This window comes from Dama dama, chromosome 15 (genome assembly GCF_033118175.1).
Source record: "Dama dama isolate Ldn47 chromosome 15, ASM3311817v1, whole genome shotgun sequence".
Classification (NCBI taxonomy): domain Eukaryota; kingdom Metazoa; phylum Chordata; class Mammalia; order Artiodactyla; family Cervidae; genus Dama; species Dama dama.
In genome coordinates, this window is record NC_083695.1 from 43,521,512 (window position 1) to 43,545,953 (window position 24,442).

The 24,442-nt window shown below is 44.2% G+C and overlaps 1 protein-coding gene across 1 annotated transcript in view; it reads right to left on the reverse strand.

Annotated features, from left to right (window-relative positions):
• The window catches only part of GRID1 (glutamate ionotropic receptor delta type subunit 1), a 658,662-nt gene that overhangs the window by 191,961 nt on the left and 442,259 nt on the right, over positions 1–24,442 (reverse strand). Inside the window, exons 7-8 of the mRNA XM_061163043.1 lie at positions 18,705–18,866; positions 16,946–17,065 (exon numbers count right to left, since the gene is read on the reverse strand). Coding sequence (XP_061019026.1) covers positions 16,946–17,065; positions 18,705–18,866 — 282 coding nt within the window. The remainder of the gene's footprint in view (positions 1–16,945; positions 17,066–18,704; positions 18,867–24,442) is intronic.

The window sequence follows — 24,442 nt, forward strand, 5'->3', positions numbered from 1 at the left end:
TATATATATTTTACTTATATTTTCCAGAAAAGATAACACCTGGGCTTCCCAGGTAGCTCTAGTGACAAAAAATATACCTGCCAATTCAGGAGATGCAAGAGATGAGGGTTCAATCCTTGGGTCAGGAAGATCCCCTGGAGTAAGAAATGACACCCCATTCTAGTATTCTTGTCTAGAAAATTTCATGAACAGAGCAGTTTGGTGGGCTACAGTCCATGGGGCCACAAAGAATTGGACATGACTGAGCAACTGAACACAGACAAAATCTATAGTGAAAGATATCAGATCATCACTTGTGTACAATAGAGGGGGGAACTGAACTCCAAGGAACATGAGAGAATCTGGGGGGTCATGGAAACATTCTATCCCTTAAATAGATTGGTGATTACCTAAACAAATTTAACATGACACATTAACTCGTTTAACATTAGGTACACAGAACAAAGTTTATTAACATAAAGTTAAATTTAAATTTTAGTCTCAGGAGAATATTTACAACATGCTACCCTTATTTAAAAGTTCAAAACTATTTAAACTAAACTGCTTTAAAAAATAAATAAATAAATAAATAAATAAAATAAAAATAAATAAACTAAACTGCTTCAAACAGGAAGACAATGGGACATAAACAAATATGTGATTGTTGTTGTTCAATTGCTCAGTTGTGTTCAACTCTTTTCGACCCCATGGACTTCAGCACACCAGGCTTCACTGTCCTTCGCCATCTCCCAGAATTTGCTCAAACTCATGTTCATTGAGTCGGTAATGCTATCCAACCATCTCATCCTCTGTCATCCTCTTCTCCTGCCCTCAACCTTTCCCAGCATCAGGGTCTTTTCCAGTGAGTCAGTTCTTCACATCAGGTGACCAAAGTATCGGAGCTTCAGCTTCAGAATCAGTCCTTCAAATGAATATTCAGGGTTGATTTTCTTTAGGATTGACTGGTTTGATCTCCTTGCAGTCCAAGGCACTCTCAAGAGTCTTCCTCAAGACCACAGTTTGAAAGCATCAGTTCTTTGGTGCTCAGTCTTCTTTATGGTCCAACTCTCCCATCCATACATGACTGTTGGAAAAACCATAGTTCTGACTAGAGAGACCTTTGTCAGCAAGTAATGTCCCTGCTTTTTAATATGCTGTCTAGGTTTGTCATAGCTTTTCTTGCAAGGAGAAAGTGTCTTTTAATTTCATGGCTGCAGTCACCATCTGCAGTGATTTTGGAGCCCAAGAAAATAAAGTCTGCCACTGTTTCCATTGTTTCCCCATCTATATGCCATGAAGTGATGGGACCAGATGCCATGATCTTCATTTTTTGAATGCTGAGTTTTAAGCCAGCTTTTTCACTGTCTTCTTTCACCTTCATCAAGAGGCTCTTTAGTTCCTCTTTGCTTTCTGCCAGAAAAGTGGTGCCATCTGCATATCTGAGGTTATTGATATTTCTCCTGGCAACCTTGATCCCAACTTGCACTTCATCCAGTGGGGCATTCTGCATGTAAGTTAAATAAGCAGGGTGACAATATACATCCTCGATGTACTCCTTTCCCAATTGGGAACCAGTCCACTATTCCATGTTCGGTTCTAACTGTTACTTCTTGACCTGCAAACAGGTTTCTCAGGAGGTAGGTATGGTGATCTGGTATTCCCGTCTCTTTAAGAATTTTCCACAGTTTGTTGTGATCCACACAGTGGAACTTCCCATGATAAAATAACTAAACAATCTATTAAAATGTATAAAATAACTGTTTTCAGGCCTTTCTCTATCAACCAGTACAAGACTACATTTGAGATCATGAAAAAAACATGAGAGGAACCCAACAGTCACACTAGATCGTCTTGCCTGAAGACATTTTTCAATCCATTTTACATGGATATCAAACAAAATCACGGATTAGCAGTCTCAGTAGGTGGAGGAAATAGTTTGTGGTAACAAGGTGAGATAAATTTGTGAAGCATGTTAAGAGAGAGGAACAGCTACACTGAAAAAGGACAAAATATCTATGTAAGAATTGCATGCATGTTCTTGGATGACTCCTAGGATATGTATCCAGCTTGCACAGAATCTACAAGGATGTGATGGACTTGCTAGGAGCATGGAGAAATAAGAAGGTATTTCAGCATCGCAGAATGCTGGATTTATGCTACACTTTAAGCTCAGCTAACAATAAATATCTTGATGAATATCAATCACTTTCAGTTGAGACCCCAAAAAGCTGTATCCTCAGTGTAAGAATTCTATTTTAAGAGTGAGAGAAGCAGCTATTCTTACACTACTATAAAATAAACAACTAATGAGAATCTAATTGCAGGACAGAGAGCTCTACTCCAGGCTCTGTGGTGACAAAGAAGGGATATATGTATATGTGTACCTGATTCACTTTGCTTTACAGCAGAAACTAACACAACATTGTAAAGCAACTAAGTTCCAATAAAAGCCAAAAAAATGAAAAAGAGTGAAGGAAAGACTCATCAAAGAAAGATAACATAGAAAGTGAAAGTGAAGTTGCTCAATCGTGTCCGACTCTTAGCGACCCCAGAGACGGCAGCCCACCAGGCTTCTCTGCCCCTGGGATTCTCCAGGCAAGAACACTGGAGCAGGCTGCCATTTCCTTCTCCAATGCATGAAAGTGAAAAGCGAAAGTGAAGTCACTCAGTAGTGTCCAACTCTTAGCGACCCCATGGACTGCAGCCTACCAGGCTCCTCCGTCTATGGGATTTTCCAGGCAAGAGTACTGGAGTGGGGTGCCATTGTCTTCTCCGAAAGATAACATAAGTCAGACCCTTAAACATATCTCCCACAATGTAAGTGGAGATAGTCCTTAAAAATCACAACTTATCAAAACTGACTCAAGAAATAACACAGAACCTAAATACTCATACTATTGCATGTATACATATGATCAACATTAGTTTGCTTCACTAGTGGAATCTCCCAAATATTTAAGAATGAAGTTACACCCATACTATAAACTGTTTCAGAAATAAAAACAAGGGAAAACTTTCTATCTCATTTTAAGAACCTCAGCCCTCAAAAATCTTGATACTGAAACCTAATAAGGACATTACCACATAGGATAATTACAACATAAAGAACATAAAGAAATTATCACAAAATATTAGTAAATTGAATGTGATGACACATAACAAGGATAAGGAATTATGACCTAGCGGGGCTTATTTGAACAATGAAAAATTGCTTAACTTTCAAAAATCAATGAATGTGAAAGCTTTTAAATGAGATAGTGTCGACTCTGTTCTCCCTGCTCCTCGCTAAGTACAACTAGGCATGAGTGCTAAGTCACTTAAGTCACTTAAGGGTCACGACTTAAGTGACCCTTTGCAACCCTAAGGACCATAACCCACCAGGCTCCATGGGATTCTCCAGGCAAGAACACTGGAGTGGGTTCCCATGCCCTCCTCCAGGGAATCTTCCTAATCCAAGGATCAAACATGTGTCCCTTAGGTCTCCTACATTGGTAGGCAGGTTCATTACTACTGGTGCCACCTGGGCAGCCCTGGTACAACTATACTTCCTGAAAATAATGACATAGACCACCAAAAGATAAGTCTTAAAGGGGGAAACTAGCTAAAGAACTGGAGGAACAACAGTGACATAACGCCCTATGGTCCTCAACCAAGAAAAGAAAGTGAAGCCTAGAACTGGGAACGACGACCCAGCAACAGAAGGTGGTCCACCTAGGCTCATTCTTCACCCAGCCAGCCCAGGAGCATTGGTAAGGGAGACCCATCAAGAACCCACCTGGCAACAAAGGACCCAGTCTGGAAACTACCCCGCTTCCATACCAGCCTGAGCCTCTCCTGGCCCACCAAAATTTACCAGGCAGCTGGGCAGCACAGGGAAACACTAGCCTATAGCAGGCTATATACTCATATAGCCGAGGCATTCCTTTTGTCACTGTGGGTGCCACTCTGTTCCCTTACAAAGAGACACTGCGGCAGGTAGGCAGGACCAACAAGGGAGATTCCACCACAGCAAGTGTTCAGTCCATGAAACCTCTTTTTCCCCAGAGGCCTGAGAATGCCCTCCATCACTAAGAGCCACGGGTGGCCTTAGCAGGCGTATTCTGCCACAGCCTGGGCTGCACCAGGGAAGTGCTCTCCATTCCCCAGAAGCGTGGTCTGGCCTCAGGTGCCCAGCCTGGGAAGTGCTCCTCATCTTCACAGGCCAGAGATTCTTTTCCTCAGAAAGAAGTACCAGGTGGGGTCCATGCTGGAGAAACCCCTTCACCTTCCCCAGGAAGCATGAAGAGGGAGCAAGAGGAATGCAATGGCACCAGGGAAACCAAGCAGATCAAATCAGCAGCTCACAGTAGCCCCCACTCCCAGGCAGAGCAGTGGTAAAGAATCTGCCTGCCAATGCAGGAGATGCAAGAAATGTGGGTTTGATCCCTGGGTCAGGAAGATGGAATAGGAAATGGCAACCCACACTCCAGTATTCTTGCCTGGAGAACTCCTTGGACAGAGGAGCCTGGCGGGCTATAGTCCATGGGGTCACAAAGAGTCAGACATGAGTGATCACACACACACACAGCTTAAAATTAAGTAGTCACTGTAAGCACAGCAGACAAAAATAGGCCAGACATGTATGCTTAAACTAAACAGGGTAAATCCCTACTAAAATAAAAGACTTAAATAGAACACAGTCCCCTAAGATAATTACCATGATGTAATAAAAAAAGTACTTATCATAATCAAGGACCAGGAAAATCACAACTCAGATTTAAAGGAAGACAATCAACTGATGCTAAGACCAAGATAATCAGATGTTAGAATTATCTGATGAAGATTTTAAATTTCATTATAAAAATGCTTCAACAAGAAATTACAAAATCTCTTAAAATGAGTGAAAAATTAGAAAATCTCAGCAAAGGAAAAAAAAATTGTAAAATAGATCTAAATGAAGCATCAGAAATAAGAACAACAGAAAGAGCAAAAATATGAGTAAATACAATAGACTGACCTCCACATAAGTTTTTATATGTCATATTTGATGATTGAAACAGAAAATATAATACTATCTGACACTCAAGACAATTACATTTAAAAGTGAAGAAAATAAAGAAACTCAAATGAAAGCAAGATTTCCATATGTCACTCAAAGTGGTAAAATGTTGACCAGTAGACTGATGTCACATATGTATACTGTAATACTCAGAGCAAACACACACACACATATGCGAACTGAGGAAATCTGAAAGTAAATTAGATTCATGTACTATGTCAATGTCTACTATTGAAAGAAACATAAAAGGTATATTTGATCTCAGGATCTCTCTGCATTATTTATTACAACTGGATGTGAATCTATATTAATCCCAAAAGAAAAATTTAACTTAGAAAAAGAATATTATGAAAAGGAGAAATTAAGAGGTATCAATCTTTCCAAATACTGGAGCATATTATAAAATAAAAATATTCAAACATGAAGGTCTAGTACTGATGTAAAAAAGGGAATTAACAAGCTACCATTAAAAGGAAAAAATAAATCAATGGAATTTACTGCATTAACAGGAAAAAGTAAAAATATAATTATCTCAATAGATGTAAAAGAGACTTTTACTAAATGTAACAATGCTTTTGACTAATACCCCCTTTCACAAAGCTGTTAGGAAGCTAGAATTCAAGGGGATTTTCTCAACTTGAAAAATGAACACAAAAATATGTGGTAAACAAAATATAAAATGGTGCATTATAAAAAGTTATCCTCTGAGATTAAGAACCAGATAAGTATACCCACTATCATTACATCTATTCCACTTGAATTAATGACCCTAAGTAGTGCAACAAGTAAAAGAAAAAGGAACAAAATACATAAAAATTTAAGAAGAAAAAAAGACTATCATTTTTCATAGATGATGTGATTGTGTTTGTAGAAAAATCTTAAAGAATCTTCAGGTAAACTATTCGAATAAATCAATGACTAGAGTTCACTAGAGACAAGTTTCATATACAAATCAACTATATTTCTATATATGCACAACAACAAGTAGAAAAATAAATCTAAGTATATTTCCTTTGTAGCTCAGTTGGTAAAGAATCTGGATGCAGTGCAGGAGACCTGGGTTAGATCCCTGGATTGGCAAGATCCCCTGGAGAAGGAAATAGAAACCCACTCCAGTATCCTTGCCTGGAAAATCTCATGGACAGAGAGGAGCCTGGTGGGCGGCAGTCCATGGGGTTGCAAAGAGTTGGGCACAATTGAGTGACTAACACTTACTTACTTACACTTATATACCATATATAAGATTATTGTAAATGTCAATATCTGAGGGCAAAAATCAAACAAAGGTCACTCAGTGACAGCTACAAAACTGTGTTGAGAGAAATTCGAGACCTAAATAAATTCAGGGGATACTATGTCCATGAGTTAGATTAGTCAATATTGGTAAGATGTTAATTCTCCCTAAGTTGATCTAGGTTCCACGCAATTGCAATTGAAATGCTAAATTTATTTAAAAAAGTGAAAAGGGCCCAAAACAGCCAAATCTATCTTGAAAAAAAAAAAGAGCTAGAGAACTTACACTACCAGAATTCAAGAGCTATTATAAAACTATGATCACTACAATGGTGTAATATTGGTGCATATAGAGATAAATAGCTAAATGGAATGGAAAAGAAGGTCCAAAAACAGAGCTACAATATACAGTGGCCAGACTTAGGAGAAAGGCGGTATGGCAAACCAGTAACAAAACAGTTTACTTTTTTTAAATAAATGATATTGGGTTAATAGGCTGTTTAGTTTGTTCACTTGTTTTTTATACACCTTGCCTCCAAACTCACACCACAAGCAAAGATCAATTCCAGATGTAATGCAGGTGTGAATATGAACTGTGGAACAAGAATACATTTAGAATAAAATATAGGATAATATCTTCATATTCGTAGATATATATTTCTTCAATAACACATCACATGTAATAACCAAGTAGAAAAAAAGCTAAATTGGGTAAACTAAGCTACATTAAAATTAAAAATTTCTGTTCATCAAGGGACATCATTAAGAGCATCAAAAAGGCAAGCCATAGAGTAGGAGAGAACTCCAATGCATATATTTATAAATGACACATATTTGGTTCTCCTACAAATCACTGAGAAAAGGCTGAATACCAAGTCAAAAAAATGCATGAAAGACTTAAACAGACACCTCACAATGGAGATATCCAAATGATCAGTAAGCATATGAAAAGGTGATCCATGTTATTAATAATTATGGAAATAAAATTACTACACTGAGAAACCATTACCCACTCCCCAAGAATGGCTAACATGTAACAGAGTGACAATCCATATTAGTTCACTGAGGGTTAGTGAAGCAGTGACTGGAACTCTTAGGAACCACTGATAGGAGTATAAACTGGTACCAGCACTTTAGAAAAGTTTAGCAGTATTTATTAATCATACACATATCTGTTGACCTAGTAATTCCACTCTGAGGTATATACACAACAAAAAGACAGAAATATGTTCCCCCAAAAGATGTATCTAAGAGTGTTTATAGCAGAATCATTGCATTCTAAGTCACTTCAGTCATGTCCAACTACTTACAACCCCATGGACAATAGCCCGCCAGACTCCTCTGTCCATGGAATTATCCAGTCAAGAATACTGGACTGGACTGCCATTTCCTTCTCCAGGGGATCTTACCAAACCAAGAATTGAATCTTCATCTCTCATATCTCCTGCATTAGCGTCACCTGGGAAGCCCATAGCAGGGTTATTGAAAATAGACAAAATCTGGAAACAACTCAAGTGTACTCAATAATAGAATAAACAAAGTGTGAAATATTCATGAAAGGAATATGATATGTCAATATGTATTAATCATATCTTTTATTTTCTATATTTCTGGTGCTTTGAGAGCTGGGCCCCTGCTACCCCTGGAAAGACAGTCCCTTCCAGGGCAAGCCAATTTCTATAACAGTAAATGACTGTCCTGTACTTGTGCTTTTATATGCAAATTAACCAATCCAGAGTCCACATCTCCCAATCACCTCCTCTGTGGACCTCTTACACTCCCAGCTACTACCCCCTTGCAACTAGGAGTAAGCCCCACACCCTGGAGCCTGCTGCAATTATTCAAGCTAGCCAATCCTAAGCCTCTTTACCTTGCTTTGCTGATCCCTTCCTACACAAACCACAACAAAGGCTCATGTTCACAGGTTCCCTCCTCCTTCTGCCTCCTGACTCAGCCTAATGCTTCCCCATGTGGCCCTGAATGGTATGGTGTGCCCTCTCCTCTTGGGAATTATAATAAACTATCTTTTCAATGGCAGGCATCTCCTGACCTGTTGGCATCGCCATACATAAATAATAATAAAACCTACATTTCTAAAAACACAATAGAATGAATGAACTAAAACGATGTACAACAATAATAGTAAATCTCACAATGTGATGGTGAGCAAAAGAAGGCAGCTATAAAAGAGGTCAGTAAGTGTGTGGGTGTCAGTAGTGTTTCCACTGATGAGTGTAATGGCCAGAAGGGGACACGAGGGAGCCCTCTGGGGGCACTGGTGATGTTCTGTTTCTTGTTGTAGGTGTTGACTGCATGGATGTGTTCTAAAAATTCACTGTGATTTACTCGTGATTTAGGCGTCTTTCTGTATGTGTTACACTTCAGTTTACAGTAGAAAAACCACTAGGATTCAGTCAAAACTATATTCAAATAAAACAGACAGCATTCCCAAACTGGAAAGAATATAAATAAATTATCTAACACCTCACATAATAAGTTTAAAAATTAACAACAAAAATGAATAGTAGGCAGGAGGGAGACAAGAAGGAAAAACAAACAAACTAATTAGAGTAACATAAAATGCAACAAAATTGATTAAACAAATTAGGACTAGTTCTTTGAAGCAATCAGTAAACAAATTCTGTCTAGTCTAATTAAAAAATAAAAGAAGCAGCACAAAAACACAACAGTATCAATGAAAAGAAATATATTTCAACAGGTAGATATTTTTAAATTATTTGCAAATACTATATCAAGCTTTAATGAAACATTTGAAAATGCCAGTGTTTTATAAGATTTTCTATAAAGCAGGTTACTAAAAATGACTTAAGGAAATACAGAAAGCAGAAAAGAAATGTTTCAAGATATCAAAGCAATAGCTCCAACATCAACACCCAGCTCAGATCATTTTAATTTTTTTCCAACTTTCAAGAGCTCTGTCCACATAAGGGCAAAAGAATGAGCAACTTCTTATCTATGTCATGAAGGGAGTACATCCTAATCCAGGTTAAATACAAGCAACTGAGAGAGAAATTACTGGTCAAGGTCACATTCGCATCTAGGTGGAAAACTTCAAGCGCAGTAACAAAAAAGCAAAAGAACCACTATAAAAATTAGGAAGCCAAGGCCAACTGCTGGGAAAGCTCTTCTCATTTATAAAATGGAGACACACAGAAGAGAATACCCTCTTCTTCCCTGTGTAGCTGTCTTTCTGGGCACGGCAGCTGAAATTGCCACAGCCATCCTAAGACTACGAGGGAAGCTCAGACTCCGCCCTGTGGACAGCCAAGAAGAAAGATGAAAAAGACCAGAGCCTTTGATCTCAGCATTGAATGTCTGAAGTGGCCAACCGTGGAGCTCCAGTCCTCTTTTCAGGTGAGATAATGTCTTCCTTATTGTTTAATCCACTCAAGGTGAGCATTGTCACTTTCAGACAGGTACATTCTAATAATATACAAAGATGAATTACATTTAGGCAGAGGAAAAAAAAGAGAGAGAAAAGAGTCTAAGAATTTTTTTTTTAAAAACCACTGAGGAAACATGTAAAATTTAGTAAAGCATAGGATAAATATGATGTCCTAGTCTGTGGGGAAAGAAAGGACTACTGAGTAAGTGATAGAAGGAGCCAGTACTAAAAAATGTGAGATAGATCATAACATCATAATTTATCCCAAATCAATCCCATGTGGCAGACTCCATTGAAATAAAATTGAACCATAAAAATACTAGGAGAGAGTATGGGTTAATAGTATCTACTTTGCAAACTGGGTATGGCTTTCTTAAAAAATAAAAGCACATACATTTTTAAATGTCCCTATGTGAAAACATTTTCTTAATTCAAAAGCAAACAATATATGGGAACAAAATATTTGACATAAATAATTGTCAATTCTCATATGAAAGAAAGGATATATGACTTAACAAGAAAATTTTCATTTTGATATTAAAAAAGCAAAGGACCTGAGGTATAATTTATAAAATATGAAATGTATATGACCAATGATTACATTTTAAATGTACAATCTCTTAAAATGCAAATTTAGTAACATTATTTTTTCATAATGTTACCAAATTAGCAAGCATGTTTTAATATATCATTCAATTTTTGAGTATAGGATATAACAGAGATTTCCATATATTACTGATGCTTGTGTAAATTATTAAATCTTTCTATAATCAATTTTAAAATATGTATCAAGAACATCAAGAACCTAAAATTATTATCCTTCGCTCAACTTCTACTTACTAAAAAAAATTAAAGAAATATAGCTGTAATAAAAGTACATGTATTTTGGATATTTGTCACAACACTATTCTACAATAATATGGTGAAAATGCCTAAAGATTCATCATATGGGAAGATAAAATTAATGATGGCTCCCTGTAAGTTGAGTAATGTGTTTCCATTAAAAATCATCGTTGTAAAGAATAAAGAAGTGAGAAAATACTCTCAAGACAGCATTAAGTGAAGAAGTCAGGATATAAAATTTATGTGCAATAAATAACCATTTGATAAATATACATATTACTATCTCTGTCTCTATGTACAGGATGATGGAAAAAAGAAAAAAATAATAATAAGGAAAATGCACCAGAAATGCTAATAGTATTTCTTGGTTCAGAGATTATAGCTGACTTTTATATTCCTCTTTTCATTTATCTGTATTTTCTAAACATTCTACCCTAAATGAGCATGTATCGATGCTATCTCCAAAATGAAGTGATGTCACTTAAAATGAAATATTTAATTGTATATTTCCCTTTACTCAGAAGAAGCAGCAGTGCTTGTTTTGGTTCTCAGCTGCATCAAAGGTGGTTCTGCACAAGGGTTTGGAACGGTTGACATTTTACTTGGGAAACACGCTGCAAGAATGCTAATCCATGAAGAGAGTGAAGTTTATTTCTCTTCTGTAACTCACTGTGCACAGTTGGAGTCTCTATCAGAACAGCTTAATAGACACTGAACAATTCCCAAGCTGGATCCTCCCAGCCCCACCACCACCCACCACCCCTTCCCCGTTACTGAACCCACTGCACGGCTCCTGGTACTGGCTTCCAGAGCCACCTGGGCCCTAAGAGGCAGCTCCTACTTCATTACCAGAACGCTCCTGTCTGCCGGCTGCTGCCTTTTCCACCTGGCCTCGCTGCTTAGAACTCCTGAACCCTGAGACTGTGGGACACTGTTACACAGTGCAGCAGACCTGGGTAAGAATGTTAATGATGTACTTCCAAGCCCAGGGAGGGCTGGGGTCCTATGGTGTGACAATCACTACATGATGAGCAATTATTACTTTGTGAATTATCAGCAGCCACAAGGCCCTCCCGGGGACATGACATCAAGAGAGGCATTTGATTCCTGTCCAAAGCCAGCTTTTATGAAGAATCAAAACTGACAGAGAAGACAGAAAAATGTCTTAAACTAGTAAAGGAAAATGAAGCCCTCCCATCTCCCTGGATAGTTGCTGGAACAGGGAGGCTAAGCCAAGGGCATTGGTGGAACTTCATGTCAGCAGCCTCTAGATCAATGGGAAGAGACTATGAGGCCCTAGTGCTGGATGGGAGGAGGGGACAGGTGGCCAGAAGTAGGAGGATGAAGTGGACAGTGGGCTCAGGGGAGTGGGGGAGTAACATAAGTACATTATCCTAAGGCCAGAAAGGATGGTCCAGGCCCTTTGCCGCATATCTTCCAACCCCCACCCCAGGAAATTTGCCTTCCAGCCCCAGCACAGCCACCTGCTTGCTGATACCACCTAACCGAGTTTTTCCAGTCTCTGGGCCTCAGTTTCTCAAGCAGACCTGCACAGCACACCATGGAGAGGCTGGGGATCAGAGAGATTATTAATGTGAAGCTGAACTCCAAACCACTGCACGTCCGCTTCCACAACTGTCTAATATATTCAGGTTGCAGTAAGATACTGCTGCAACAGATTTTCTAGGACTAGAGAGAAGCAGGAAAACCACTGAGCTAAAAATTCTTTCTTAGTCTCTTGGTTTTAACTCAATTCTACTCTATGGAAAGGAGTTTAAAAAAAATAGCCCTTTTCTCTCTCTCATCACACCAGGGTGTCCTTTGTCCTGGAATGTCAATGCATAAAGCAAACCCACAGTCTTTCCAGATGCTTTCCGCCCACTTCCCCACCCTCCTGCCCAAGGAGACAGGCTAACCTCCACTGAGCTAGTGAATTAGGTGGATGGTGCCCATGGGAAATGAGGTTCAAAGGGCCTTCAGGCAGCTGGCAATTTTCCCAGAGTTTTCACTGTACCAGGGACCCATGTTAGTGGAACGGAATGATTCCCCCACAACAGAATCTTCAGGACAGAGAAGGGCAGATATCCTCAGCAATCACATCATGAACAAAATGTTTCTGCTAAGCGGTAGCTCGTGTTACACTCCAAGCAAGCCATGCTTCTGGAGAAGACGACAACCATGTTTTCCTTCTTCCATTCATCACATCAAAACGGTCCTGAAAACAAAATCTCATCAGAGGTAAAGCCCCCAGCTCCCTCTCAGCTCTTGGTCTTTATAAGAAGTGGATGTCTCTCCCCAGACATGGAAGGGAAGCTGGGCACTGCTCACCACGCAGAGGCCTGTCTCTGGCCTCAGGCTTTGGTACACGGGTGTAGAGAGGAGCTGTGATACAGGGTACTTCCAGGCAGAAAGCCAGGCCTCTCTGTGCCTCTCTGCTCTTGTGGGATCTGGGATAGAAAACTCAGAGAAGGTCTAAAGCTCCAGTCACCCAAAGCTGATGTAGAGTTCTCACGGCCAAGTGCTGCATCAGGGTCATTACATGGACTGACCCCTCTATTCAACCAGGAGGTTCCTATTGTCTGCACCTTTCATCTGAGAAAATGAAAGTTCAAAAAAAAGGAAGTGGCTGCAAAGCTCAGGAGAAGCAGAGCCAGGAGTGTCACACAGGCCCCCAAGTCAGGGAGACAACACATGTGTGATGTGTCTTTGTCCACAGTGGGTGTTCAGTGGTTCCTCCTAGGCTCCCTCTTGTCCTGGGCTTTAAACAGCTTCCCCAGTCCCCACCTTTGAAAACTTCCCTACAGGCAATCTTCACCAATCCCATCCCGGCTCCCGTCATGCACTGAGGACATTTGCATGGACAACCCCAGGGGAACTTCCTTTGGCGATTTCCATCTGAACAAAGAAAGCCAACTAGATATTTGTAAGGCTCCATTAGGAACAAGCATCGACCCCCCAAGACAAATGTCAAGCCAAGTCCTGTGGGAGCTAGATGTGACTTTCCAACAAAGCCAGCCCTGGAGAGGTTGCCTGGTAATCACCCATGCCAGACAGCTCCAAGCAGAACACAAAGATAATTAATGTTTTGTCTGCAGTTACACAGCGAGCGGGTGACATAGACCTTTGATTTTGCCATACTGCACTCCTTCAACAAGAACGCACTTCCTGGATGAGATAATTTAATTAGTATTTGTCCAGCACCCTGCCGTGAAAGGCGATCACCCACTCCTTCCATCTTCTGAAAGGGCTAAGTAAGATACAGTCTCTTGATGCCACTTAATCTAAAATGTCTGGGTGACTCACCCTTCCCGAGAGTTCCCTGCAGGGTATTTACTTTAAGAAAACATCCATTTGCTCCTTAATTTAAACAGTTCCTCTTGATTTAAATCTTAAAAAAACTACTTGGTTTGTGTGTGTGTGTGTGTGTGTTTACTGTTGTTGTTTTTCAATATAAATAGATAGATGGATATATGATATATTCATATATTAAGATATATAATATCTTTTCAGGGAACCCCGACCCTTCTCCACCATGAGCGCATCCTGTGATCAGTCCTCTATCCACTCTTACTGGCCACAGACAGATACAATTGAGGGCACCTCCTCTGAGATCAGGATTATTGATCTCTGCACTGCCTTTCTATGCTTCTGAACCCTTACCCTTACTCATCTACTGCCCACCCTAAACTTTATTTTCAGGTTGCCCCAATTTCCCAGCCCTGTCCTTCCCAGCCCCATCTTCCACCAGGAACCATAGCCCAGCCTTTCCTTTAAATGCTATCCTAGACATGTGCCACTCGTCCCAATGCTTCCTCCTTGCTTCCTCCTGAAACCTCCCAGACCTTGCTTTAAGGCACCCTGGGCCTAAATAACAAACATTTGCTATGGTAAATCCCATTCCCTGCTTTCCAGATAACTTCTCCTTAACAGAGATAAGCTGCTAGGCAGACAGATAACAACGGGGATATGCAGTTATTAAGGGCAGATTTTAAAATGACAAAAGGATACATTTAAAAATAAAGCCCACTTGAAAATCAGCTTCCCTTCCAACTCAATCACATTCAGACCTCCTGCTCCGCAGCTCCTCATACCGAGAGATTCCAGCTCCCATTGGCTTCAGGGTATTGGCGGAGCGTTGCCATGGCAACACGAAAGGCCCAGACACCTGAAATGGGAAGTGGAAGACACAGTATCTCTCCCTCTCTCAGACACCTGGAGTGGCCAGCATGACCCCAGTCAGCTGCCTAAGTCGAGGAGAGAGCCCTACTGCTAACATTCCCACCCACTGGTGGGATCTTGGGTTAGAGCTGATCTAAAAGGAAAAGGATGCATGCTAAGCCTCTTTCGCTGTGCCTGACTCTTAGCGGCCCCATAGATTGTAGCCCACCAGGCTCCTCCGTCTTTGGGACTCTCCAAGCAAGAATACTGGAATAGGTTACTGTGCCCTCCTCCAGGGGATCTTCCCAACCCAGGGACTGAATCTGCGTCTCTTACATATCCATCTGCATTAGGCAGATGGGTTCTTTACCACTAGCACCATCTGGGAGGCCCCTCCAAAAGGGGATGGGGGCCAGCAAAGAAGCCAGCAGGCAGGGCCTGGTTATCTAGGAGCTCAGAGGGACACTTGGGGGAAGGCAAGTACCATGGCAAAAATGAATGGTCACCAAGGCAGGTTACTCCTTTCATACCAGAGTGACTGAAAGGGCTCCCTGGTCCTGGGTTCCCCTTGCCAGGTAGGAGTCCCAGCACAAGCCATTTTCTATTGTGGCTATCTATGAATATACAGACCAACACTGACCATCCATCCCCAGGCTCCCACCCACAAAGTCTCATGGCTTGGGGCAACCCTAACAGACATCGCAGGTCATCTTTGACAGTGCAGGCCACACCCTGGCTTTCCAAGGCTTCACACCACAGTCACCAACCCCCTCTCTGATGCCAGAAACAATCCTCTGAGCTCCCACATGTCATCGTCACCATTGCCTCACAATCACTTATTGAACTTCCTATTATTTAACCAACTCATGACTCTACTTTCTACAGAATAGGCTGAAAGTCCCCCAGCCACACATCACACATAGACACTCAGCCATCCCAGCCTCTCCCTAGCAAGCCAGTCCTCCTCCCCACATTCTAACTGATGAGGGTTCCCATCATGCTTTCTAGCTCTTACATTGTCCATGACTTCAAAGATGTGTCCTTCCATGCAGTCCTCAAGGAGCACAAGCAGAGAATGACTTCACCCAGATTCTCAGGACTCCAGCATCATGTAACCCCTTCCCGCCCTTCTGATGCCCCCAGTCAGTGCTGGAGGCCAGGCTAGAGCACTTTCTGTCAGAGGTTTATCCCATGTACTGAGAGTTCACCACGCCCTTCATCTCCAGGAGACTGTCATTAGTAGATATGTCTTCCTCTCACATGTATAGAAATGTGTGTGTGTGTGTGTGTGTATGACTGCAGGAGCCTCTGCCTGAGTCTATGCCAATCAGCTCATGCTTTAGTGCTTTCCTGATTATACTGAGCCCTGTGACCCCTTTACATCATGGATGCTCTCATCTCTGGCTCCACCAAGCCAACAAGTGGTCCTCCTGTGCAGACCATTTCTGGGAGAGCATCACTGGATAGCCAGCAACTGCCCTTCCCTGAACCCCCACCACTGGCTCCACACTGGCTCATAAGGACCTCATCTGAGGTCCCTTGTTGGATAACTGTTCCACCCCCACCCCTCATCCCAGTTTGCCACATTGACCTCTTGCTCCCAACTCTTGTTACAATCTTGACTTCACAGGCCTCCCCTTCAACTTTGGAAGTTCCAACTCTGGGTAAAGGCCACCTCGCCGGACCTCAGCCCTGAAAATGCACCCCCTGTGCGGGGAAGGATGAGATGATGTATCACCGAAAGGAGTCCTCAGGCCTGCCACTCACCTCAGCACCAAGTCAAAACAAGCCAAAGCCCACCATGAGCTCTGCGGCTCACCTCTCTCACTTCTGTCTCCAGTGGGGGCCAGCACTGCCCGCTTCTCACCCTCCATGGGGCTCATTTTCCTTTCTTGGCTTTGCCTCCTTCTTGGCTTGGGAGACACTCTCTAGCCATAACCTCTGCCTCCTGCCTCAGTAACAATCACACCTGTTCTCGCATTTGGGATGATTTCAGCCACTCCAGGAAAATGCATCACCCCTTCTGGGCTCACCCAGGACCACAAGGTGGGTCCTTCAGGCCCAAGCAGTAGGACCCATCGGCACCAGGGGTCCCTGCTGCACTCAGAGACAGCATTAGTATCATTTTGGAGCCTCCTCCCCACCACGCCCCACAAACAGCAGCATCAACAGCAGCAGCTGCAGAGAGAGACTGGATAGGGGACTTCTGTGCTGGTCACCATCAGCTCGGAACACAGGCCCAACACACGGCAGCAGGAGGAGAGGGAGATGGGCACGCTGAGGCTTACCTTCCGCATGTCTTTACCAAAGGTCTCACTGTAGGTCGTGCCAAGGATTTCAAACTGCACGTAGGGATTCGAGCTGTCTTCCCGAAACTCCATCACGCCTGTGAGGCCAGTGATGTGCCCCTGCAGGAGAGAAGGAAAAACCATGGGAGAATAGTCAAATGTGGATGGAATCCCAAAGGCAAGGAAGAAAAAGGAAGTGGTTGCCAAGAGGGAGACAATCACGGTCTGGGCTGCAATGGACATGCTGCACTAAGGGAAGAGAGGCTAGCAGTCCTGGGGCCTCCAAGCAGGATCAACACTCCTAGGCCATTGCTCACAAGCAAAGTTCCCCAGCTTTGCCCATCATTCATGCTGTTGATATGATTAGAGCGTCTGCTCTGTGCCACACACGTGCCGGCCCCGAGATTACAGAAGGACAGCTTTCGTCCCCACCCTCCTGGAGTTTATAGTCTTCCACTGCAACCAGCTCCAGGGGCTCACCTTAGCCTGAGCCAAGGAAGGCCAAGGTCAGCGAGAGCCATCTCAGGCATATGGCAGGAAGTAGTGGGACAGCGAGTGTGAGCATTAAAACCAGCTCAAATCCTGGCTTTGCCACCTTGGGCAAGTCATCTCCCATCTTCCAGCTTCAGCCTGCAACTAACTAAGCCCACATCACAGAGCCTGCAGGGACCAAAGGAGAAAATGTGTACAAAGTGTGGGGTCTGGTACAGACCAGATGTGGGGGTGCACCAGCCCTCAACCTTTCTCTGGCAGTTGCATGAGGCTCTGGAGGAGCAGGGGGCACAGGGGTTGAGGGAGCCTGGGCTGAGCCCTCTTCTTCCTTCAAGCCTGCGGTGAGGGGTTCTCATCCAGCCTTGATCTCCCACAGAATGTAAGGGGGGAGAGTCCCAGACAGTGAGCTGGCCCCAGAGGGGCCCCTGTTCAGACCTGGGCTCAGCAAATTCAAACCAGTATCAGACTACATTCACTGCTATCAAAACCATGTGGAATTTATTGTGACTAAGACTCCTGGCACTATAGATTTCCCTAAATGTCCTTTTGAAGCCTCTCAAAGCCAATTCACTCAAACAAGTCTTGTGTGGATTACCCAGTTCACTTCAATCTAGTCTTCTGATGGATTTAACGTCACACCTAAGCCTATAGGACACACAGATGTCCTACATGCTGAGGTGTGACACACAATCCCCCAAGTCACAGGCATGTCGATGCACACATAGGCGTGCACACACAGACACATGCACATGCACACAGACACACACATGGTGTGGTCTTGCACAGGCACTGCCAAATGAGACAAACTCTCCTGGGGATAGTGGCAGCCTGCACAGTGGGTATCTGGCAGACATGAGAGAGCCAGGTTCCTCCACTATTTTTCTTACTTGTGATCTTGGACAAGTTACATAACCTCTCTGAAGTCCGATCACCTTATATAAAATGGAGATGATAAGGCATATTATTAATGGACTCAATGGACATGAATGTGAGCAAACTCCAGGAGACAGTGAAGGACAGGGAAGCCTAGTGTGCTACAGCCCATGGGGTCACAAAGAGTCAGACAGGACTTAGTGACTGAAAAACAACAACAAATAATGCAAATCCCTCAGATGCTGGGACAGAAAGCGTGGCCAGGGGAAAGGCCTGGGAGGGGCCTGGCTGGGTGACCACAGAAACAGCTCAGCTTCCCAGAGTGGGCAGAGAGTAGGGGTGTGAGGAGGGGCCTGTCTTCTGCCTTGGCCAGGAGGTTGCCCCTTGCACACACCTTTTTGATTGTGTCCAGCATAGACCGCCCTCCATTCCACGGCTTGGTGGACTTGCGGATACAGTTGAGGCTTGCCATACTGTGCCACTTCCGGTCCTCCAGCTTCCTGTGGAAGGCGTTGGCCAGCATCAGGACACTGTCATACAGGTAGAGGTTGGAGATCTGCAGAGACAAACATGCAATGCATTGGTGTATTTCCAGGGATGGGGAGGGCTGGAGTGACCCAGGATGCCAACACTGAGAAGTGAGGCCCGACAAGTAGGCCATGATCCTCTGGCTTCCAGGTGGTCATTCAAGCACCCAGCTGGAGTCTTCAGTAGAACCAGACCTGGTCCTGCTTCAGGAACTAAAGTGGGAGGTGGATCCATATATCAATGGAACCAGGGTGATCAGGGTGATCAGAACCATGATTGAGTCTTGGACACAGTTCTATGAAAGACTGGAGGGGCCATCCCCCTCAGGTATAACAAAGGATGGAAGGAAGGATGGGCAGAAAGCTCAGTCTAGGAGGATTAGGATAAAGGGTGGGGAGCACTGTAGGGAGGGCACTGCAGTAGTAGAGGCATGAAGGTGCAAGGAAGCTGGGTCACGTGGGGCAGGTTCCACCAGCATTTTTGGCAAAGGACGAGATAGTAAAGATTTCACACTTTGTGGGCCTTATAGTCTCGAAACTGCTCAACCATGCTATTCTAGTAGGAAAGCAGCCTTAAATGATACCAGGCTGGCCAAAAAGTCCATTTGGGTTTTTCTATGCAATGATTCAGAAAAACTCGAATGAACTTTTTGGCCAAACTAATACATAAACAGAAGATGTGCCAATAAAACTTTATTTAGAAAATAAACAGTGAGCCACAGTTTGCTGACCCCTGAGTTGGAGAGACTAAAGACAGTTCAATATGTCTGCATCAAAGGGACAGTAGGGAGGCAGGGATTAAGGATGGAGCCATGCAGAGCCTTGTGAGCCATGCTAAAGAGCAAAAACATAGGTGGAGTCAGGATCTGTGCCTGAAATCAGATCTGTGCCTTAGAAAGGTCACTCCGGTCCCTGGACAGGCCTAGGGTAGGTGGTGGCCTGAGTTACACTGGCAGCTTCTGTGAGGGTCCAGAGGTCACGGAGCCTGCTCTGCAGTGATGTCACTGCCAGCCAGGGGATACACTCGGAAGTTGCTGCTGTGAGCCTCTGAGAACTACTCTGCAGCTTAGCTCTGCACAGTACAGCTGAATCTCAGAGGAGAAACAGCCCATCTCAGAACTCTTGAGATCATGACAATGAGGGAGAATTCATAACAGTGAGCAGAGTGGCCCCACAGCAATGAGAGGCAGGGGTAGAACCGGTCTGGGAACCCTCCCGACTGTGAGTAAGACCCTGACATGCATGAGCCTGGACTCCAGAGGTCACAGGCGCCCTCGGTGGGGAGGTCAGCCCTGCTTTGTCATCACCCTACCCCAGCCCTCTCTGCTCCTCCAAGGGTTGACATGGAGCATGAAGGGAGGTGACAAAGTAACGTCCATCCCGGGTCAGATTAGTGACCCCTCGGGGTAACTATTCACATACAACCATTAGCCAAAGTGGGTCAAGGGGATGGCTCTCTGCACACTTCACCAGCAAGGTGTCTGCTAAAAATATTCCAGGAAAACAAAATCACTGGATATAAATAGGAGACTATGTTGGCCTCACAGGACTCCTGGAAAGATCAAATGAGATCCTAGGGCTGTGGGAAGCATGCCTGCTGTCCCCCACCACTCCCCAGCATGTCCCTCACACTCCCAACACCTCTGAGCCTTGTTCTCAGCCTACAATCCCCTTCTTCCCACATCTTAGGCAGGATACTCCCAAAGCAGAGGCCCAGACAGGAACCTGGGTGTGGGGAACTGTCCTCTGCAACTGAAATCAGATGTGGCCCAAGAAAGCTGGTCCAGGTCATCATATACACCTGCTCCATCATGCCTCTTCCCTCTTCCCCCATTTCACGCTAACCTCCCAGGGTCACCGCTGCCATGACATGTCTGAGCAGAGCTGACCCCTTCCTCCATGAATGTCCCTGTGCTTGACCATTCCTGCACTGCCCTGTCCCACCTGCCTTCAACCCTCATCTTTGTAGTGGGCCCAGGGATGTATGCCACAAAGGCCTGCATACCTGACACCTCTCCATCCTGTAGGTATAAGAAGTAGGTGAAAGACTTCCCTGGTGGTCCAGTGGTTAAGAATCTGCCTGCCAGTACAGGGAACACAGGTTCGATCCTTGGTCCAAGAAGATCCCATGTGCCTCGGAGCAGCTAAGCCCACACACCGAAATTACTGAAGCCCAAGTGCCTAGAGTGCAGGCTCCACAACCAGAGAAGCCACTGCAATGAGAAGCCCACGCGCCACAATGGAAAGCAGCCCCCACTTGAGGCAACTAGAGAAAGCCAATGCAAAGCAACAAAGATCCAGTGCAGCCAAAATAAACAAGTAAATGAAGTAAAAAAAGAAGTAGATGGAGGATGGCATGAGTGTGCCTGTTATAACCAACTGCTGACTGAAATAAAACCTCAGGCTGTAGGGAAGCAGGCATGTCAGTGCCTGGTGACCTTTTTTAGGGCCTTGCACTACACAGGTGCTTACTGGACAGCAGAGAAAGGTCACTCCCACCACCAAGAATTCACCCACTGTCCTGCAGCGAACACCAGGACAGAGCACCATCTCCCAGCTCTTGATGCCCAGGAGCACAGCCTTGATGAGAACGATTAATCCACTCCCTGCTTTTGTCAGCCCCCATCTCTCAGGAGTCCCTACAACTGCAAAATTATTCTGACATGTCTACTGCCCCTCTGAAATACAAACCAATAATGGAAATGTTCTAAGAGGATGTAAGCCACTTAGAGTTGCCTTGGTGTTATTTTTTTATTTGCTTTTTTAAAAAAGGATATCTCAAAGCTGAGAGTCCTTGATGATGTGAAGATTTCTCTTCTCAAGACATTTATGAACCTCCCAGCCACCCACTCACAGCCAACGCTATTCACCCAGCTAGGACCCTTTGACCCACATCCCCACCTATACACACACTCGCACACACACACACACACAGGGCCACCCCTCCCCTTCAGTGGCCCAGGCTGGTACCCAGTGGAATTTCCTTCTTTCCTTCCAGCACTTCTAGTCACAATAAATTAAGGTATTTAATTACATAAGTGATTTATCCAATACAAATGTATGAATGCAGAAAGGCCTGTCATGAAGAGGAAAAAAACAGGATGTGACTCAGAAAGGCCAAAGGAAGAATAGGCTTGAGCAATGCTCTTTTTCAGGTTTATGTATTGATATTTCCACTATCTCTAGAACCCAGCACCAACCAAAGTACATGGTTGGTGCCTAAAGTATGTTTGTTGGATGGATGCATGTAGATGGATGGGTATGTGGAGGTGGGTAGGGAGGATGGGTGGACAGATAGATGAATGGATGGATGGATCTCTACTAAGAAAGTACACATTGATCTTGGTTCACAAAAAGATAAAATGTAGAAAACAGCAGGAAAAAGAGATTTTTATGCATCCAACTTTGACTTGAAAGGAGACATGCTTTATTCAAACAAAAATTTGTTTCTCATTTATAGTTTGCTCAGAATGTCTTCTTGATCCTCACTTGGAGCTGTTTCCATCTTCTCCACTCACTCCTGCCCCTTCTACAAGGTGCGGCCTCAATACTTCTCCCTGCTTTGGGCAGAAGCTAACACTCCAGTACTGATCTACAGCTCCATGGTCTTCTCACCAACCTCAGCATTCTAACTTAGGTGACCTGCTAGGTTCACTGGTGGGTATACAAGGGAGGGATGCTACCCTCACAGTCTGGCTGTCAAGAGAAGGAACTTTTAGGGAAAAAAAGATCAAGAATAGTAGAAAGGCTGTCTGTACATGGGGCTCCCTCCAGATCCTGACAAACATAAAAGAAACCTTTCCTTGGGGTAGGTGGGTGAAGACCAGTGTCCTAATGTCCCAGATTGGTGAAGCCAGGTCCCTGAGTCAAAAGGAAAGATCTAGAGGGACAGAGGCTCCCAGCTTCATTGACTCTCACTCAATGCTTGTCTTGAGGAGCAAACAGCCTGAGCTGGTGCTACAGGTTGCAGGGTCAGAGAAGGCAGCATGGCCTGAAGGAGCCCTTGTCTCTCTCTCTCATGTCTCAGGTGAGGCCCAGCACAGAGTTCTCTAGCAAAAGACAGACAAGCAGATACTATCACCTCATTCCTCTGAGAGTGGAAGCCCAGGACTCTGGCTAGCCTAAAAGCACTGCAGCCCAAAAGTGACAAAAGACTATAAAAGCAATTCAGGTGAGAGCAGACTTGACAAGCTAAAGAGAGGCCAGAATGTCCAGGCCGAGGGCATGGCAGAGGAAAGACCCGGACGCGCAGCAAAAGACCTGGAATGGGTCAGAGATGCCAGATGGAGGAAAGTCAGAGGCAGACAAGCGCCAGAGCCGGAAGCAGAGCCTGAGGCTTTCCTGGGAGCCTTGGCCTCCTTTCTAAGGGTATACACAGCTGCAAGGGGCCTGGCTGGTTTGGGGAGCCGCCTTAGAGATGCACACTGGGGTCCTCTTTTGTGTCATGCAGCAGAACTCTCACTCCACCATGTGTGCAGCTTAGCCTGGGGCCTGGGCTGATGAGCAAGAGCTTTGGATTCATCATAACCTGGGCCAGCTCCGCTCACTGCTGAACACCCAGCGTGGACAGTAGCCCATAGATATAGCATGAGCTTGGTAAATGCTCCAAGTATGGGTGAACTGAATCTCCTCTTACTCTCACTCGCAAGGTGATGTTGAACAAGTCATCTAAAGTTCTAGCCATGGGGCTTCCCTTGTGGTCCAGTAGTTAAGACATTGTGCTTTTACTGTAAGGGGCACCGGTTTAATCCCTGGTTGGGAAACCAAGATCCTGCATGCTGTGCAATGCAGCCCAAAAAATAGACAAAAACAATTTTAAAAAGCTCTTAGCCTTATCTTGATTACAATAACATACAGTGTGTTCAGTGTCCCTGGAGAGGTGCAGTGGGTGGTTTTGATTTACTTGCCCTGTGACATATCCCTGTGAAATGCAGATAGTGATAACCCTGTGTGCCAAGTAGCCAAGCACCATCCCAAGCTCTCTTCATTTCGTTTTATTTTTGGAGGGAACAGGGACAGAAAGGAATAGAAGGAGAAACAAAGGACCCAGGCAGGCTCCTGACTTCAATGTGGGTCAGCAGAGAGCTTGTCAACCAGGGGTTTCTCGGTGGCCGGGGCCCAGTGTGAATCTGTCACACAGAAGCATGGAGGCTGTTGTGAAAAGAAACTTTGATCTGCCAACACCACTCACCTCTCCTCCAATGCCCCTTGGCCTGCAAGCTTTTCAAGGGCAAGCAGGGGTCATATATGGCTCCTGCAGCTTCAGGGTCAAAGGACTTGAGTAGGGATCAGCCCTGGGTATCAGGACCAGCACAGAAAGCAGCTCACCTGGGCATATGTCCCTGGCTTCCTCCTGGCCCAGCAGCAAGGTCACAACTGCCATGGTGCTCTGGGCCTGAGCTGGGCCTTTTAGGTCTGCATGTCCTAAGGTGTTAAAGGGCTGTACTTTGAGGAAAAAGCCACTTCTGTGCTCCCGGGGTGCTCTATAAAAGCTGCCAGTATAGGAAGGCCCGGAGTGAGGGCCTGCACAGTACCCTGACCCAGGCTCCTGAAAGGGAGATGGCTTGGCGCACTTTAAAACCTGACATTTGCACTGCAGGGCTGG